Below are 18700 nucleotides of genomic sequence, written 5' to 3' on the forward strand. Positions count from 1 at the left end.
TGTAAATAAGCACGCTTGAGTCTGGCACAGCATTAAGGAGATTGGAAGCATCATGGAGGTTAAGGTTATCAATCACTACTAGTCATGATGACTATATGCTATGTCCAGGATCAGACAAACCATTCTAATCCATGGTGCTCTATTGACTGAAGTCTCACTGAATAAAACAAAGCAAACAAATCTGATTACAGAAAGCAATTTGTAATTAAGTTATTTCAGCTTCATCTGGAAAGAGTTACATTGGCAAATGTTTTACAGGCTGACATCTTTTATCTTGATCCTGTGATCTTAGGATAGGAAAGTGCTGATGATGGGTCATAATGGCTGCTACATCAGCAGAGTGTTGTGACTCCTGGCACTGAAACCAATTCACAATGTCATGCTGGTGCAACAATGTCTGTTAGCATTGCCACACCGGCAATAGCCATCACCTCAAAACACTACTCATCTGCTCTGGGCAAAGACTTCGTTAAACAGAAGTAGATGTATGGAAGTCGGGGAAGGTAATTTACTCACCTGACATCGTATTTGAGGCATTCAAGCTACAGTATTATAAGCCTGCGCTTTTATTTGGTATCAACTGTAGATAATGGGACAGCAACTGACAGGAAACAGAAGCAGTAAGAAATTGTTCCAGTTGTCAAAACTCAAAATGTAACTATGGGCCCATTCAGAACACACCTTAAACCATGGCTTTAACCATGGTGGTTAAGCCAGAAGGCCAGGCCGTGTTCAGAAGACACCTTAAACCATGGCTTTAACCATGGTGGTTAAGCCAGAAAGCCAGGCCGTGTTCAGAAGACACCTTAAACCATGGCTTTAACCATGGTGGTTAAGCCAGAAAGCCAGGCCGTGTTCAGAACACACCTTAAACCATGGCTTTAACCATGGTGGTTAAGCCAGAAAGCCAGGCTGTGTTCAGAAGACACCTTAAACCATGGCTTTAACCATGGTGGTTAAGCCAGAAAGCCAGGCTGTGTTCAGAAGACACCTTAAACCATGGCTTTAACCACAGTGAATAAGGCTGTGGTTAAGTGTCAGTACAAACCACCGTAGGGCCTGCAACCTGTACATAACACTTGGGTATTCTGTATGAATGAAGTCACAGAGTAACTAAATAGAGCATCTAACTTAATGTATTTATTTATTTAAAACATTTCTATCCCGCCCTATATTAATAAGATCTCAGGGCAGCATACAGATAAAAGCACACAGTAGAAAACAGTAAATATACACAACTAAACACAAATTAAACCATAAACCAAGTTAAAACAATATATAAATAAAAAGCAGTAAAACTATTAAAACAGTTAAAACAATGTGCCAACTTCGTGAATTCAACCATTAAAAGCTTTGTTAAAAAGCCATGTTTTCACTTGGCGCCAGAATCAAATCAGCGTTGGCGCCAGTCAGGCCTCCAAGGGGTAGCAATTTGTTGCTGACACTCAGGAGGTGCAGTATTTTGAGCAATTGCAAGACCATTTTTTAAATACAGGAAGTATAAAACTCGCCATAACAGATTTTTAGAATTAGCAGGGAGTGAGCTATACACAACAGAAAGTAAATTTGACTTAGCAAATATATATCACCAATTGCCAAAATCTGACATAGGAGAAAAATCCTGGTTTTAAGGGTGGGGTAGGGTAGGGTGGGGGAAGTATGTTTTTAGTATAAAGGTTGGCGCCTGCCTAATTTGTAATGGTAGGCAGTCACAGAGAGTGGGTACTATGACACTAAAGGCCCTATTCATGATGGACTGAACCTCTGAAATCTTGGGTACTTCCTGATGAGTGCAGCAATAAAGCAGGCCAGCAAGGAATCAGGTAATCTCTTATGTACCCTGGACCTGAGTTGTTTAGGGCTTTGTAAACAAGTACTTAAACCTCATCCAGCAGCATATAGGCAGCCAGTGCAATTCCGCTCAGGATAGGTGTAATAAGTTGGTGATAAGCTGCTCCCGTTACCAACCTGGCTGTAGCATTCTGCATACAGCTTCCAGACCAACTTTAAGAGAAGCCCCAAATAAAGCACATCGCAGTAATCCAATTTTCAGTTTACAGGTGCATGGCCACTCCGAATGGCTTCATATAGACATTAAATAGCATTTGTTGATCTCTCCTCAAAAGGAGGGGGCGAGAGGAGTACCACAAAATAAGAACCTAAGAAGTGCCTTGCCGGATCAGACCAAGGGTCCAAGTCCAGCACTCTGTTCACACAGTGGCCAACCGACCATCGGCCAGGGACCAACAAGCAGGACATGGTGCAACAGCACCCTCCCACCCATGTTCCCCAGCAACTGGTGCACACAGGCTTACTGCCTCAAATACTGGAGATAGCACACAACCATCAGGGCTAGTAGCCATTGATAGCCTTCACCTCCAGGAATTTATCCAATCCCCTTTTAAAGCTATCCAAACTGGTGGCCAGCACTACATCCTGTGGTAATGAGTTCCATAATTTAACTATGCGCTGTGTGAAGAAGTACTTCCTTTTATTTGTCCTGGATCTCCCACCAATCAGCTTCATGGGATGTCCTCTGGTTCTATTATTATTATTATTATTATTATTATTATTATTATTATTATTATTATTATTATTATTATTATTATTATGCCTTTTGCCCAAGGCTGGGCCTCAAGGCATTCTAATATTTTGAGAGAGAGAGAAAAATGTCTCCCTATCCACATTCTCCATACCATGCATAATTTTGTACACCTTAGCCTCCTTTTTTCCAAGCTGAACAATCCCAATTGATGTAACCTTCCCTTATAGGAAAGTTGTTCCAGTCCCTTAATCATTTTAGTTGCCCTTTTCTGCACTTTTTCCAGCTCCATAATATCCTTTTTTAGGTGTGGTGACCAGAACTGTGCACAGTATTCTAAGCATGGTAGCACCATAGATTTGTATAAAGGCAGTATGATACTGACCATTTTATTCTCAATTCCTTTTCTTATAATGCCTAACATGGAGTTTGCCTTCTTTACAGCGGCCGCACACTGGGTGGACATTTTCATCGAGCTGTCCAACACAATCCCAAGATTTCTTTCTTGTTTGGTCACCGCCAGCTCAGATCCCATTAGGTTATACTTGAAGTTGGGTTCCCCCCCCCCCCCCCAATGTGCATCACCTCACACTTGCTTACATTGAACTGCATCTGCCATTTGGATGCCCACTCTCTCAGCTTGGAGAGATCCCTTTGGAGCTCTTCACAATCCCTTTGTGTTTTAACAACTTTAAATAATTTGGTGTTGTCAGCAAACTTGGCCACTTTACTGCACACTCCTAATTCCAGATCATTTATGAATAAGTTGAAAAGAATTGGTCCCAATACCAATCCCTGTGGGACACCACTATTTACTTCTCTCCATTGGGAGAATTGACCATTTATTCCTACTCTTTTCTTTCTGTTCTTTAACCAGTTACTGAGCCATAAGAGGACCTCTCCTCTTATTCCATGACTGCTAAGTTTGTTCAGGAGTCTTTGGTGGGGGATTTTATCAAAAGCCTTTTGGAAGTCCAAGTAAACAGTGTCCACTGGATCACCCCTGTCTACATGTTTGTTGACACTCTCAAAGAATTCTAGTAGATTAGTGAGACAGGACTTGCCTTTGTGGAAGCCATGTTGATTCTTCTTCAGCAGGACCTGCCCTTCTATATGCGTACTAATTTTATCTTTAATAATGCTTTCAACCAATTTACCTGGAACAGATGTCAAGCTAACCGGCCCGTAATTTCCTGGGTCCCCCCTGGATCCCTTTTTGAAAATTGGTGTTACATTGGCCATCTTCCAGTCCTCTGGTACAGAGGCTGAGCTTGGGACATGTTGCATATTTGGGACAATATGGCTATAGTGCTAGATACACTTACCTGGTAGTAAGTCCCATTGAACTCAGTGGGCCTTACTGCTGAGTGTACCTGTCTAATATTGCACTGTAAGTTTACCCCACAGAGTCCAGCACAATACATGTCAAGCCAAATAAGGGCTTGAATAGTGGGCTATTTAAATTCTGTTGCCTCTTCACATAGTAGAAGCAGGTTTGGATTTGGTGGAGGAAGGCCTTCTAGTACTAGCAGCAAAGAATGTGTCTCTGCTTTGAGAATATGTATATGTGTGCATATGCACACACATATACTCTGACAGACATTAAAATATACTGTGTTGAACGTGGGAAAGATATGTTTAGAGGTTAAAAGAAAAAAAGAACTTAAAAAATGTATTTTGCATTTAATAGATATTTTGTGCTGTATTAATTAGCTAATTTAGCCCTGTTTTTTTAAACTACATGATAATTACTAAATGGGAGCATGTTCCATAAAACCTTTCGATGTGTAACGTTTTCCTTTGAGTTCTAAAAGTGAGGATAAACAACTGGAAGTATTTACATATATAATGAGATTGTCAGTGAGATTTTAGCAAACAATTAAGTTCTCAAAAACCATATGCAGCAATCTTACTCTATCTAGCCCACCAATTGTAGGCAAACTGTATGGTTGTACTTGTAGTTATTTATTTTTTATCATTATTGCTATTGGTTAAGATTCTGACAGATTATTACATGACAACATTCCCAGCCCTTTCACCTGTAACAACTTGGATCTATTTTGGTGGCTATGATGTGCCTTAGATTTCTTTCATTACTGGCTTATAGGTAAATCTTCCTTAGGAAAAGTATGTTTTATGTCTCAGTTTAATGAAGTATAAGGTAGCTTTTAATGTATAGAGCTGCAATCCTGTGAATATTTAGACAGAAAAGAGTCATATAACTCCCAGCAAGCCCCAACCAGCCATGCCAGCTGGGGCATGCTGGGAGTTCTGGCACCTTTTTCTGTTGAACATGCATAGGATTGCACCCTAAGGTAATTCTTAAACCTGGAATAGTGTATTTAAATATTTTGTCTTTTCGTCTTAAAAGGCAACATGACACTGCTCTATATTTCCCATCCTTTGGATGTATGGTTAATGCTTAAACAAGAGGTTCAGTACGGTCTTCTATATTTAAATCTGTTGCTGTGGTGGGCGGACTTGTGGGGAATGTCCCCCCACCCCCCGCAACGGTGAACGTTAAGAGATGACCCACACCTGTGGGATTAGGTGAAGCAGGAGGAAGTAGGAGCACTGGCATAGCATATAATTAACCAAGAATTTTCTACCTCTCTTTTTAAATCATGTTCATCTTGCCAGGTTAACAAGTAATTAACCCCAGGAAAAGAATCTGCTGTGGTTTACTCCCTTGTTTTAAATTCTTTTCCTTTTTTTCTCTTGCTGGTGTATTTGGTTACATGTGTTACCAGTGACACACTAACCCTATTACAACACTTCATTTCCTACTTTTAATGCCTTTGTGTTTCCAGTTTTCCTACTTGCTTGTGAGCATTTTTGGTGTGTATGTGTTACCATGATGAATACAAACACCTTGGCTCCTCGTCTAAACTGAAATTTGACTCACTCACACACACACACACACACACACACACACACACACCCCAAAAAAAGGGAAAAAGAGAGAAAAGAAAAGAAAAAGGAAGTAGAGTAACACGCCTTTTTCCAAGAGACATTCCCAGAAAGGTAATCGTATCCTCTTAGAAATGTCTTTAATATAAGCAATTCAGGAATATTGTTAAATAAAAATAAATAACTAATACCCCATTTCCCCCCTCTTTTTGTAGGCCTCTGAAATTATATGTCTACCAAATTTCTGTATTTTGGGTGGTGTGGAAGTCCCTCTTGGAGCCACATTTTTGGAGCCACATATGCTGGTTACTGATCATAATAAACTTGTTCATTCACTTTTGGAGCCACATTTCATATCTCATGTTTTGACAGGTGACACCATCTAAAACTCAACTATGCTAATGCCTGCCAGGTGAGTGCCTACTACAGCTCTGTAAAAGGTAAATCAAACACAAAAGGGAGGTTATAATCTTTAGAATTCTTTGCTGGTGCAAATCTTATTTATATCAGTAAGCTTCACAGTAGCAAAATTCTCTGCAGGGTAGTTTCTTTTCGTCAATCCCTCTCCTGTTTGACAGACCTTGACGAACCAACCCCTTTTCTTTCAAACCTGTTTTTTTAAAAAAACACATTTCTTATTTGTGGGGAAAGCAGCTCTGAATTTTCAAGCTTCTTGAGAGACATTGTATGACTTGGGGAAGAAAATATTCATGAACTCTGAATGTCTTCACAGACCAACCTCTCCCCACCAACCGAAGAGCTCAGACTAGTTCATCAAGCCAGGCAGTAGAAGCCTCTCTCCAACTCTGTTTTCCCTGCAACATTACTTATTCCTAAAACTGGAAGTGAGCATCCTAAGGCAGCCTTCCGCAATGTGGTGCCCTCCAAATTGTCCTGGGAATGATTGGGATGCAGTCCGAGACAGCTGGAGGGCATCAGGTTGGGGGAGGCGGTTCTACGAGATTTACTTTGTGGTTTCCAACAAGTGAGGGTGGGGGAGAAAGGTTTTCTCCAATTGCCTCCACTGAGGGAGATGTGGCAGGAGGCTACAGGAGAGAGGGCCCTTTCAGTGGTGATGCCCCAGCTGTGAAATGCCCTTTCCAGAGAAGCTTGTCTGGTACTGACTTCAGTGTTATTTTAGCACCATGCAAAACCCTTTTTATTTTCCCAGACCTTTTAATCTCTCTTAGCTTTAAGCTGTTTTTACGCTCTGCAACGCGTGTTTTTATGCTGTCTTGTATTTTTTAATTGTATTTTGGAAGCCGCCCTGACAACATGGTTATAGGGATGCCTATAAATATGGTTAATGATAAAATAAAACATCTGCTTTATTAAGGGACGGTTCCCACACATTCAGTATAGCACTAAAGCACCATATTGGAAGCACAGAAAGCTGTCATGAGAGAATATATGCCTGTAAGGCACTGTGCATGTGTACTCGCATGCATCTCCCTCAAAATTGGGGCTTCCAAAAGTCAGGCTCCACTGCCTTAACTCCTCTGATGCCAGCACTTTTCACTGCAAGCCCGCGAGACTGAGGCTTTAAGGGTGCAACCTCAATGGCAGTGACAGCCTGTATGACTGCAAGAGCAGATCTGAGAGCACCAGGCCTTCCAAGGCCCAGCCTCAGAACTAGCTCCTTAGTCTAAGCAACTCAAGGGAGCTTAAGAGGCAGGCTCCTGCTATCTGGGATCGTGTCCATCTGATCCAGCCAGGAGAGGAAGCCTACAAAGCAAGGGGCCAATCAGCGGCTGCTGTTGTCCTGCCTTGGGGGTTTGCCTAGTCTGCGGAACCTTCCAACCACCTCCTAGCAGACTCAGGCTCCCAGCACAGAACCATCTCACCCCCAGCTGCAACATCTTTTTGGGACTGGGAGCTTAAGAGGCAGGGTGAGTCCGCGACCAGCAGGGTCACCTCCGAAGGGGGCGACACCAAGGCGAGGGCCTGTCCCCTTATTTCTTTGTTTTCTCCCCCTACTGACTTATAATTTTGTTGTGTATTTTAAACTTTTTTTTTAACATTTCTTTTCCTATGTTTTAAAATGTATGTTTTAAACTTTGTAATACTGCCTTGAGGCCCAGTATTGGGCAAAAGGCGGGATACAAATAAATATAATAAATAAATAAATAAAGTCATCTCTTTTAAGTGCCAAGCACTTCCTCCCTTTTACTTTAAAATATATATATTGATTGTATATGTGTATATAGTAAACTGTAGTGTATTAGTGCAATATATTTTGTATTGTATTGATTTTCCTGATTACTGCCCTTGGATCATGGCTTCTATCCTCCTTTGCTGATGTACCAACTTCAAGCTGTTCTGATCGTCATTGCCCTGAAACTGGACTGCTGCCTGCTGTTGACCTGTCAATGCCTCTAGCTCCTTTGATCTTTGAGCTATCCTCAACCTTGCCTCCTGCCTGACTTTGACATGCAGCCACTTCTGGTCCATTTGGACAGCTAACCAGTTCCTTAAGTTTTTGAAACCTAGTGGCCCAGAGCCTGACCCCACTGAGACATGACATTGCCTAATAACAAGATTCCTATGATACTAGATCATGTGATACTGAGCTCATATGGTATTGGTTGGCCTGGCTGAAAATGTGGAAATGCTAAGTGCAGCAATGCAACATATGTATCACACACCCATGTGTATAGCCAATGCACGTTATATGCTCAGTGGCAGATACACCTCACCACATCTACACTATTTCTATATTTCCAGCGATCTGAACCAGTCTACCTAAACTAAAGTAATCTGAAACAGACAAAAGAAATGGGAAAGGAGAGGCAGGGAAGGGAAATAGGGACCAAAGTTGATTCTATAAATAAACATAAGAAATTACTTAATGGGGGGGGGGGGGGAGATTTACAGCCCAATCTTGTTCTTGCTTTTTTAAGAAGTTTGTTCCGCTCTGTTCAATAGAGCTTATTCCCAGGTTTGTGCAACGAATTGCAGTTTTAAACATGGAAAAAAGGCAGACAAGTTTGAGAGTTTTTGGGGGGTGGGAAAGGGGGATCATGAAAGTAAAAGGCTATTTGGAATAGGATAGAGTTATACCTTGATATTTTCAGTCTTTGAGAGAAATTAGAAGTAAACTCACAAATCTGTGTAACAATAGCTGGAGTGTTTGAAGTTTACGAGAAATATATCTATTGTCACAGAATATAAGGTAGGATATAATTTTGAAAGCATCCACTTCCTGGAGTAACCCAAATGAGCTAGGCCTTGGAACAATACACCCAAATGACGAAACGTCCCCCGTGAAACAGTTCCTAGGTTACAATCCTCACTCCTCCACAACTGAAAAAGTACACTGCATGTAACCTTTCTAAGCTTTGCTTTGAGAGTTAGTTGTTGCTTAAGGGAAATGAAACACTCTCTAGGGGCAAGATGTATCTGTTTAAATACTTTGTGTAAAGCTATAATGAACCTCTAAAGGAAAGCGCAATGATAACACATGAAAAAAGTACACATTGTGGAAAGCAACGCATTTACAAAATTCATACGTAAAAGAAAAATACTTACAGGAACATCAACATATTTTGCAGCTGCTTTCACCTTTAAAAAAAATTGAAGGTAAGAAACAAATACTGTAACTGGTCACCATTAGCTGTAAGTGGACTTTTAAAACCAATTGTTAAAGAGCTGAAGTACTTACAGTGAATGAAAGTATTGACGAGAAGAAAGTGCCTTCATCATACCTTGATAGTTTAGACAGTACACCTTCTAGCACTGCAATAAACTACATTAAAAGAGAGAGAGTGTGTGTAAATATTCCTTTCAATAGAGAGATTGTAAATTACTCTTATAGTGGATGAGGAGAAGTATTTTCTCCTGTGGCCGATACTATGCATCAAATACTACACACTGGCAAATCCTTTGTCGGATATAATGAAAAAAGGGTATTTGATCAATCCAGCAATTTATAGGAGATACAAATTGATGCATAATTGTACTAAGACTACATATCTAACTCCAATCACATTGATTTCAGTGGGTCTACTCTAAGTATGACTAAGTCTAGATCCAACTCAAAATGCTGGGATTTAGAGAGAGAATAAAATTCTTAATTTTCTACCAAGTACTTTTCTTCTTTTAAAAATAATGGTGAAAAAAACCACGTCAAATATTGCTGAGTGCCAGAACCAGTTAATGCAGTTCTGAATTTGAGGTTGGTATTTTGTTTGTGAAATACTGCTCCTGTTGCAGCAGCAACACCACAAGGAAGGCAACAACATCTCCCCTGCCCTCCACCCCCAAGCTCCTTATTGTAGCACTGTTTCTGCTGAGTAAATGCAAACCTTCTAGGGTTCATGTCTAGGGAACATCCTCAGAATTTAGCAATCTTAACAGATACAGTTTATTTGGTTATCTATATAGAGCATTTATATCCCATTCCAACCAGATTCGTAGGTGGCAAACAAAGAAACAAAAAAGGAAGTTCCCATAGGGCTCTGATGACACACCATCCTATCCCAATTCCCAGAGTATGTTGCTGATTCTTCTTCATCATCATCGGCTTTGCAGCACAATGAGCAGACAACTGTCACTTTTCACTTCAAATGAGCACTACAGGAAATATCAGAGAATGAACTACTTTACATGACACAGTGTGGAATTGCCTATAGAAACAGTGCACCAGAAAACACGACTATGGCCTAATAAAACATAGAAGATGCAGGAACAGCCTGAATAGAGAAGTGGGGTGGGGTGTGGAGCATGTTGTTGAACCCTTCTGCCTTCAGTGCTGCTCTCATTCAAAATCTCCCTCAGCTGTTTTTCTACCAGTGGGTAATAAAATGTAGAAAAATAGCTGAAGAGGAAAGAGTTAAGTAGACCACACCCCCTTTTAAATTGGTAGGCTCCTTCAGATGCTTTTCATTAAAAAAAATGTTGGGAGACTGCTTATGAATCTTTGGTGTAATGTCAAGTTGGCCCTCAGTTACGAGCACAAGCAGAACACTTCAAGCCTATTGTACTTTTACTATTTACTTTACTGAAACCCTAATCAAGGAGCTGAAAATAAATACCACCTTTGTTGGCCTCTAATGAGAACCTGCACTCAGACCGACACTCTAATATTATCGATGCAATTATTTTAAAAAGCTTATCCAAAAACACGCCCAACAACCCAAATCCTCCATTATCCATAATTGGATGTCATGTCATAAGTGACACCAAGCAGAGTGAAAACTGTATCACCTGGAAGATACAAAACCATAGATTAAAAAATTATGCACCAGCACTACACTGAAACACTATTAGCTGTCATACTTTTGCAAAATCCTCGTATGTGAATAGGCTGGTGACGAACCGAACAAGTGTTTTTAAAGAGTAATTGCTTGACCTATAGCACACAGGAGCAGCATTTTATGAGTGAGAGGACAGGACAAAATTCCATCTGGCATGCTGTTAATGGCCACTCTAACAGTGTCATAACAGTGTCATATTCCTGGTTCTCTATAAGGATCTGAAAGTCTCACCTTGCAACAATCCAAACTCCTAATGGCTTAAAGGACTGATAGTGGTGAATTGCACTCATCACATCTTTAACCTATTCTGTTTTTATCACTTGTAACTGTATATAATTTGTTTCACATCATCATCCAAAGAATATACATGGGCCATTATATCAGGAAAAACAAGAGGTGATCTTTGATCTATTTTGAATATAAGGAAGCCCCCCCCCCCGCTTTTATTTATGATACCAATGCAGTATACTCAGCTTACAATATCCATCCATCTTATTCCAGAGTCATTCTTCAAAATGCTATTTTAATATGCTTTCTAGATGACTTCCCTTCTGGAATGATCTGAGACAAGGACGTCAGTGCTAGCAAGCTATGTAGTACAGGGGCTAGAATTTTTAGATATGAAAAACCAAGAATATAGTAACTTCAGGCCAAACTACATTTTGCCACATGTAAATGGGTGTTTTAGTGCCAAACAACAAAAAATGAGAAGGTTGGAATCTGTTGAACACAAAGCAGCAATCTGTTATTGACCATTGGGTAAAGTGGAAAATGGCCATCTGTTACAAAGCCCATTGGTTGCCTTGGGCCAGTCAGCGGCTGGTTCACAAAGATTACAAATGGGAAATAAACCATAGTGGTTTATTACACATACACACACCAGCACAAACTGGGGGGAATACCATAATTACACTCGCACGAATCCAAATATGTATTTGTCACACAGGAGCTCGGAATGGCCTTTGCAGGATTATCTCATTTTCTCCACCTCTGGAAGATAAATTAGGCTGAAAGCAAAGACAATTTGTACAACCACAGTGGGGAAATAAGCCACCATGGCTTATTATTGCTGGGTGAATTAGCATCATTACCCTCACCAATGCAGCTCATCATATCATGTGAACCCAGACAGCATGCCTTGTTGACATGAGTAGAAACAAACCACTTTGGTCAGGTTTGCATGACACAAGCTGCGCTTCCAAAGGTAATTATGCTAATCCCCCTGGTGCACACGTGAACTCAGGGGGTTGGGGAGGGAATAAGGCAAACCTGGTCATTATTTTTAGCATAATTTACCTCACAGAGGTGGAGAAAATGAGATAACCTTGCAGAGACCATTCACAGAGTCGTCTGGGTGTGACACACATGGCTGATATTATGAATGTGCACCAGGACTTAAAGATGTCTAGCTAGGCACAGAATGTATGGGATACTCCAGTATATATATGTTCCTCTTTTCAGGAAGAATCTAACTGTAGGCCTGGTAATTCCATGGAAATCTGGCCACCAAATTTGAAGGAACAGTGGTTAAACTACATAATTTTCCCAACAGCTTTTGCTCCAACTTGTTACTTCAATATCTTTGTTCATATTAGCATGCCTGATCCACTGTGGCTTCATCCATGCTGACTGGTAGAGATCTGGAGAGGGCAGCTGAAATCTGAATCAGAGTGCCTCTCACCTGGCAGTTCTAGCTGCTTAGAGAGCATTTTAGCTTCTGGCCATGTGGTGAACCAAGTATTGCCATAGTTCTGCAACCACTTGGAAATCCACAGAGCTTGGAAGGGATGATAATGGTTGGCTTTCTGTGTGACCAGAAGCAACAGATGAGATGTTCTGCCAGAAGTTTTAAAGTGGCGGCCATGTCATTCAACCTTTCACATCCCAACACATATACAAACTCTCACACACAGTCTATTCTTGCATGAAAATCTCTTGCTGTTTAGCTGTGGGAAATACCAGCTGAAACAAAACACAAACTGAATATACTGAATGTAACAGAGTATTTACTTCAGTTATTAACACATTATGGAGCTGTTTGCATAAGACAGCAGCCCAATATCGATTATTTAATCCATGGTGAGGCTGCAGCATGTGCAGGGTCTTGTGCAGCTGCCATTTTGAAAATGCAACCCCTGCTCGGGGATTATTGTGTCATGTGAACCTGGTGAGCGTGAGATATGCCATGGTTAAATAAATAACCCTTACATAACCCATGGTCTGGTCTAGTTTTATGGGAGGGATGCTTAACCCTTGGGTAACCCATGGTCTTCAGGTTTGCAAGACATAACCTCTGAGCAGGGGTTACATATGCAATATGGCACCTGCAGGTGCTGCAGCTCATTGTAGGCTAAAAATGCATGTTGAGCCATGGCGTGTCATCTGAACCCAGTCCATTTGAAAACAGTCATCTAAAGCCAACAGTCCCCTGTTTTATGTGGTGCTGTCTTGAGCATGTGAACCTGCACAGCTTCCTGCTACACAAAGGGGAAAAAGCAAGCCTATTCATTAATGTCGGATCCCGCTGTATGTGTTCATTAATGTGGGATCCACGGTGTGAAGGAAAAATTATCCATGCCTCTGCCTTCAAAAGACACAAGAATTTGTGCTTTTTGGAAGTTGAAATTAATCAAGTTATCCACTTCTGATCCAGTGCAAGGAATTACTTGTGCATTGTACTTTTTGTATACCTATGAACATCTCCATATTAGGTCTGGCAGCATGAATCCATTCACATCCATAGTATTACTGGACCAGGTAGAGGCAGTTGCACAACTCTTCTCACTGGTATATAATATTCTTCAGAGGAAGTAAAATAAAATACTATATTACAAATGTTACTTCCAAATATACAGTGCTGTGCAAAAGTCTTAGGCCACCCAAGAAAATTATGTTTAAAGTTATTTATCTGAGCATTGTTTATTTGCTCAGAAAACAATATATAACACTAAAAGAAATGCAAATACAATTAAAAAGTAACAAGAATTCCTTGTGTTTTCCAAAAAAGTTATTGATATCTTGTGAGAGGCCTAGGAGAATACAGGTTTGTTTCCAAAAACCTCTCCTCAAGGCACCCCAGCCATTCCATGTACTGTGTTTGTTAAATTCCACTACCAGCACACCTGATTCAATTGATTAGCTGAACTGGATTTTCAAGATGTGGTGTTTAAGCTGTCATAAAGAAAATTGAAGAAACTGAGCAAGTGGAAGGCAGAAAATGCAGTGGAAGACCCCAAAAGCTGTCTGCATCTGATGAACAGTACTTAAAAGTCACTACCTTGAGGGACAGAAGGATGTGCTTGCTCAACAACTGGTAGAGTCATGTGGCACCAAAGTACATGCTTTGATCATGACAAGGAGCTGTGCAAGAAATGATCTTGTAGGGCAACGCTGCAGCTAAGAAACCATTCTTGCAGAAAGGCAACATGCAGAAGAGATTGCAGGACATGAAAGACCATAAAGCATGGAGCAAAAACCTGTGGCAGAAAGTCTTATGGAGTGATAAATACAAATTTGAAATCTTTGGTCCACAAAGATGCCAATATGTCAGAAGAAGAGTTGGCAAGTAGTACATTGATGCCTGTCTGGTTGGGGTGCATTTCAGCCGACAGTGTAGGGGATCTGAAGGAGATCTACACTACTGCTTTATAGCAGTATTGAAGTGCACTGATAATTGTTGGGACACATTACACATTCCATATACTGCTTTCTTAGTGTAATTTCCTGCTTTTTATTCCATATTATTCAAAATATTGCAATAAATGTCATTGTTTGTCTTTTGATATATAAATGCACAAGAAGGATGTAGCATTACTGTGATGGGATTGTAATGATTTGGCACAAGGTGTAGATCTGGCCCTGGTCAAAATTGATGGAATTATGAATACTGAGAACTATATAAACAGATCTTGATTCATCATGCTGTACCTTCAGAAAAATGACTGATTGGGGAAAAAAACTTTATCTTTCAGCATGAAAATGACCTCAAACACTTAGCAAACATGATAAAGGCCTAGTTAGAGTGGAAGTCTAGAGATGGAACACTCACACTATTAGAGCCCAGACCTCAACATAATTGAAGCTGTGGGGGATCCCTTGGACAGGAAAAGAACAAAAAGCAGCCAAAGTCAAAAGAAGAGTTATAGTAAATCCTGCAAGAAGCTTGGAAGAATTTACCACAGGACTACTTGAAAAAAATATACAATTTTTTGCTACCAAAGCAAATTGCTTCAGTTTTGCATTCTAAGAGAGGCCACTGAAAATACTGACTTGTTTTAAAAGCAAAAGAAGTTTTTGTTACTTTTCATTGTATTAATATTTCTTTGTGTTTACTTGTATAGTGTTTTTCGAACAAATAAACACTTACTGCTCAGATAAATGGCTCTCATTTGCATTTTTTTTAAAGTGGCCTAAGACTTTTGTACAGTACTGTAATATACTTTATAAGCCGCCCTTCTTATAAAGTGCATTTTCTTAATACAATAGTGTTATATTATTTTTATTGAAATATCCTTAAACTACAGCAATTATTTCATGAATTCCATCTTTGCACTACATAAAAGGAGCAATGCCAAGTGGCAACATTTAGAATAAAGGAGGCATTTTGAAAGAGTTTGACAAAAGTCTTTCAGGGTATTTATACGTATGACCTATGTCTAAATCAAGATGGGCTTTAAAAGCCTTTGAAAAAACAGAAGAAAATACTTCCCTCGTGTGCAACCTCAAACAAGCAAGAAAACAATGATGCACCTAATTAAAGCTAATCCTAATTTAGTAAAAATGTGGTTGTGCTGGATGCCAGTAATTAATGAAAGCACTATAGCATGAAGCACATGAGATATATATCTGATTAATAGATGCCACACAGGAATCTGTGCTCAAATTGGGATCTAATTTAAATATGTAAACATCTTGAACTGGTGGAGTGTTAGTCACGAAGTTGATTTTCCTTTAAAAATGCAGTGCAGAAAATCATCATACAAATATCTTTTTTGTAGAAAGCAGATATAGAAATATTTTTCCCCTCGCTGCTATTCAGTACCAAAGCATGAATACATTTACCTTTGAAACAAGAAGCGAAATTACTTCTTTCACGGTGTCTTCAATTAAGTCGTCTATTTTCGAATGGTACTGTTGCTGTGTTTCAGAACACAAGAGCAGCATTATTGTCTTACATGAACACAATGCTTTTGTCATAAGTCATATATAGTGCAAGCTTCTAAACCTGACAGATTTACTTAAAATAATAATTTTTACCACCCAAAGAACAAAACCTTGAAAACCATCCACCCAATCAACACTTCTTACACTCTGTGCTGGAAATTTTCCCATGTAGGCTGTTGAGTTAAGCAGCTAATGGGGTTATTATTTAGATGCATTGAGGTCTTATTCTTATTCAGGCAAAGGAATGTGAAGGATACTTTTTGTCTTCCCTATAATTAAGGTGGCTGTGTGTGTCCCCCCCCCCTTCCCCACAAAGGGTTAGTTTAGCTGTAGAAGCAATACGAGAAAAAGATTTAATAAATAAAGCACTTTATGTCTGACAACTCTCATTCGTAAATTATGTCCTCCAGAAATAAAATGAGGGGCCAATTGTTAAATCTTAAAAGAGCCCTTTTATCAGTGGAGTGAGCTGCAGTTTATACAACTCATACACAATCTGTTCAAACACGGGCAAAATAAAATTTCATCAGGAACCTGAAGGATGGTAATAAATTACTAATCCATAAAAGGCATAATAACTACATCAGCTGCCATTCTCCATCTTCTTATTTCTGCCTTTCCCCACCACTAACAAAAAAGCTGTATTTAAAGAAGCGTTCTTTAAATTAAATCTGAGAGACTTTCACACTCTGTTTTGAAGATAATAGATTAGACTTCCATCCTGCAGTTAGGAGGAGCAGGGGCTCCTTTTCAATCCTGAGCATACATCCATTAAAAAAAAGAAGTAATTCTCCTCTCAGAACATTTGTTTGAGAGCAAAGAATGCCCCACTAGCCACTTCACAAAAAATGTGACTTGTAAAGACTAACCCTATCTTGATAGTTCAAGGCTACCTGAAACAGCAAGAGCATAATGCTCAGAGTAAAAGCACCAAAATCAATATAAACATTAGCCTAACTTGGCAGGAGCCCATTGAATAGTTTTCTAAAATTTAGCTTTCTGAAGGCCATTTGATTTCTTTTTCAAAGTTTCCACACAGATGTACTTAATAATTCCCAGGAGAGCTGCCCTTTTGTTAAGCAAATGCCCACTGTGCTTAGATTAATGAAGCAAACATTTTGTATCCAAGTAGATAGATGCAGATTCACATGTAATGTCAGGAAGTACCAATCACCGCTTTTATAAAATACACTGTAATGAAGCCCATAAGTTTCACTATGTACACTTAAATGCTATTGAAATCAGAGGAACACACACTGGGATAACCATGGGCAATAGCCATAGGGCCCATTCACATGTAATGGCAAGAAATCATGGATTAATTAATTAATTAATTAATTAATCTATAATTTGCTGTGGCACATGCTGGGCATATGCCGCTACCATTTTGCATATGCAACCTCCGATTGGATCTGGTCACTAGGGGTTAATTCTGGGTTGAACAATTAACCTAATAATTAACAGTTAACCTAATAATTAATATTACATGTAAACCAGGTTGTAGTAAATTATTCTTTTGGTGCCAGAGAGAACCACATGTAAGAAACTGAGCACTTTAATTCAGTCCACACACTTTGGCTTAAGATAACCATTTTAAATCTAAATTTATATAATGAAACAAATTCACTCAGTCTGTTTTAGTTTACTATAATTTAGGTGTTGTTGATCGCTGCTGACCACCATCTTGTTTCTGGAACCTTGTTTGGGATTAGGCTTTTCCCTTGATGAAGCAAACAAGAAGAAGCAACTGCCTTGTTGATGGCTTCTTGTAGGTGTGCTAATGATGGTGCTATATAAATAAATAAATAAATAATAATAATAATACCAGCACTTGCAAGAGCATTTTCAGGCACTGGTTGAGTGTGATACACTTAGGCCTTAGCTAGAACTAAGGATTATCCCAGGCAAATGGAGGGGTCATCCCTGCCTGCTCCCGGGATCCCCTGTGTGTCATTTGTATGCACAGGGATGATCCCAGGATAATCCCGGGATATAGGCCTGGTCTAGCCATGGCCTTAGTATGCTGTTATGTGAAGTGAACTGTCTTGTTACCTCTGATCACAGATAGAAGATAACAAGAGGATTCCTCTCCCCATTTCCCTCCCAAGCCCCTAGTAATTTCTAGGCTGGGGTGGGGCTTGAGGAAGTGGGTGGAGTTTAGGGAGTGGGCGGGGCTTTAGGAAAGGAGTAGGCAGGGCATGCAGAGGGAGCCCATACCACCGCAGGCTGGAGGTTCCCCATCCCTGGGCTAAAAAATTGCATTAGTTGGTGTGTTATTTGAAGGCTCCTCTGGTGTTTTGTTTTCCTTTATTTGGTTATAAAGGAATTAAATAGGATTTTTTTAAAAATGAACCTGGTCCAGGTATGAGAGGGATTTGATAGAATATGTGTTTAGTGTGAAACAAAAGTCATGCCCCATCACTCAGAGAGGGACACAAATTAAGAGAGTAGGCTCCTCTGGGTAATGGGAGGGAGTTCATTGCATGAAGCTGAATGAGATCAAAGGTGAATGGGAATGTTCTTGAGACTCCCCAATGAAATATGGGACATAAGATAAACAGGTGAACAGTGGTGGAAGGGAGATCCACATTTTACTTGGGGAATTTACATTTTTTTAATCAATTTTGTTAGCTGATGCAACCCCCCCTTCCCAGTTTACAACACACAATGATCACTGAAATACTTTGGAAGACAAAGAAGTTCTAAAACAAAGTGAACTTACCCACTGATTAGCAAACTGGATCATGTGACAGAAAGCCCCCCAAAAACCAGACAATGGGGAAAAATGGTGAAAATAATAATTATAAAATAATATCAGAAATAACTATTT

General features: G+C 39.8%; 1 protein-coding gene across 1 annotated transcript in view; it reads right to left on the minus strand.

Annotated features, from left to right (window-relative positions):
* CADPS2 (calcium dependent secretion activator 2) overlaps positions 1-18700 on the minus strand; it is a 348762-nt gene that overhangs the window by 44467 nt on the left and 285595 nt on the right. Inside the window, exons 24-27 of the mRNA XM_063134072.1 lie at positions 18593-18607; positions 15769-15843; positions 9114-9197; positions 8981-9013 (exon numbers count right to left, since the gene is read on the minus strand). Coding sequence (XP_062990142.1) covers positions 8981-9013; positions 9114-9197; positions 15769-15843; positions 18593-18607 — 207 coding nt within the window. The remainder of the gene's footprint in view (positions 1-8980; positions 9014-9113; positions 9198-15768; positions 15844-18592; positions 18608-18700) is intronic.

The sequence above is a fragment of the Elgaria multicarinata genome, chromosome 9 (genome assembly GCF_023053635.1).
Source record: "Elgaria multicarinata webbii isolate HBS135686 ecotype San Diego chromosome 9, rElgMul1.1.pri, whole genome shotgun sequence".
Taxonomy (NCBI): domain Eukaryota; kingdom Metazoa; phylum Chordata; class Lepidosauria; order Squamata; family Anguidae; genus Elgaria; species Elgaria multicarinata.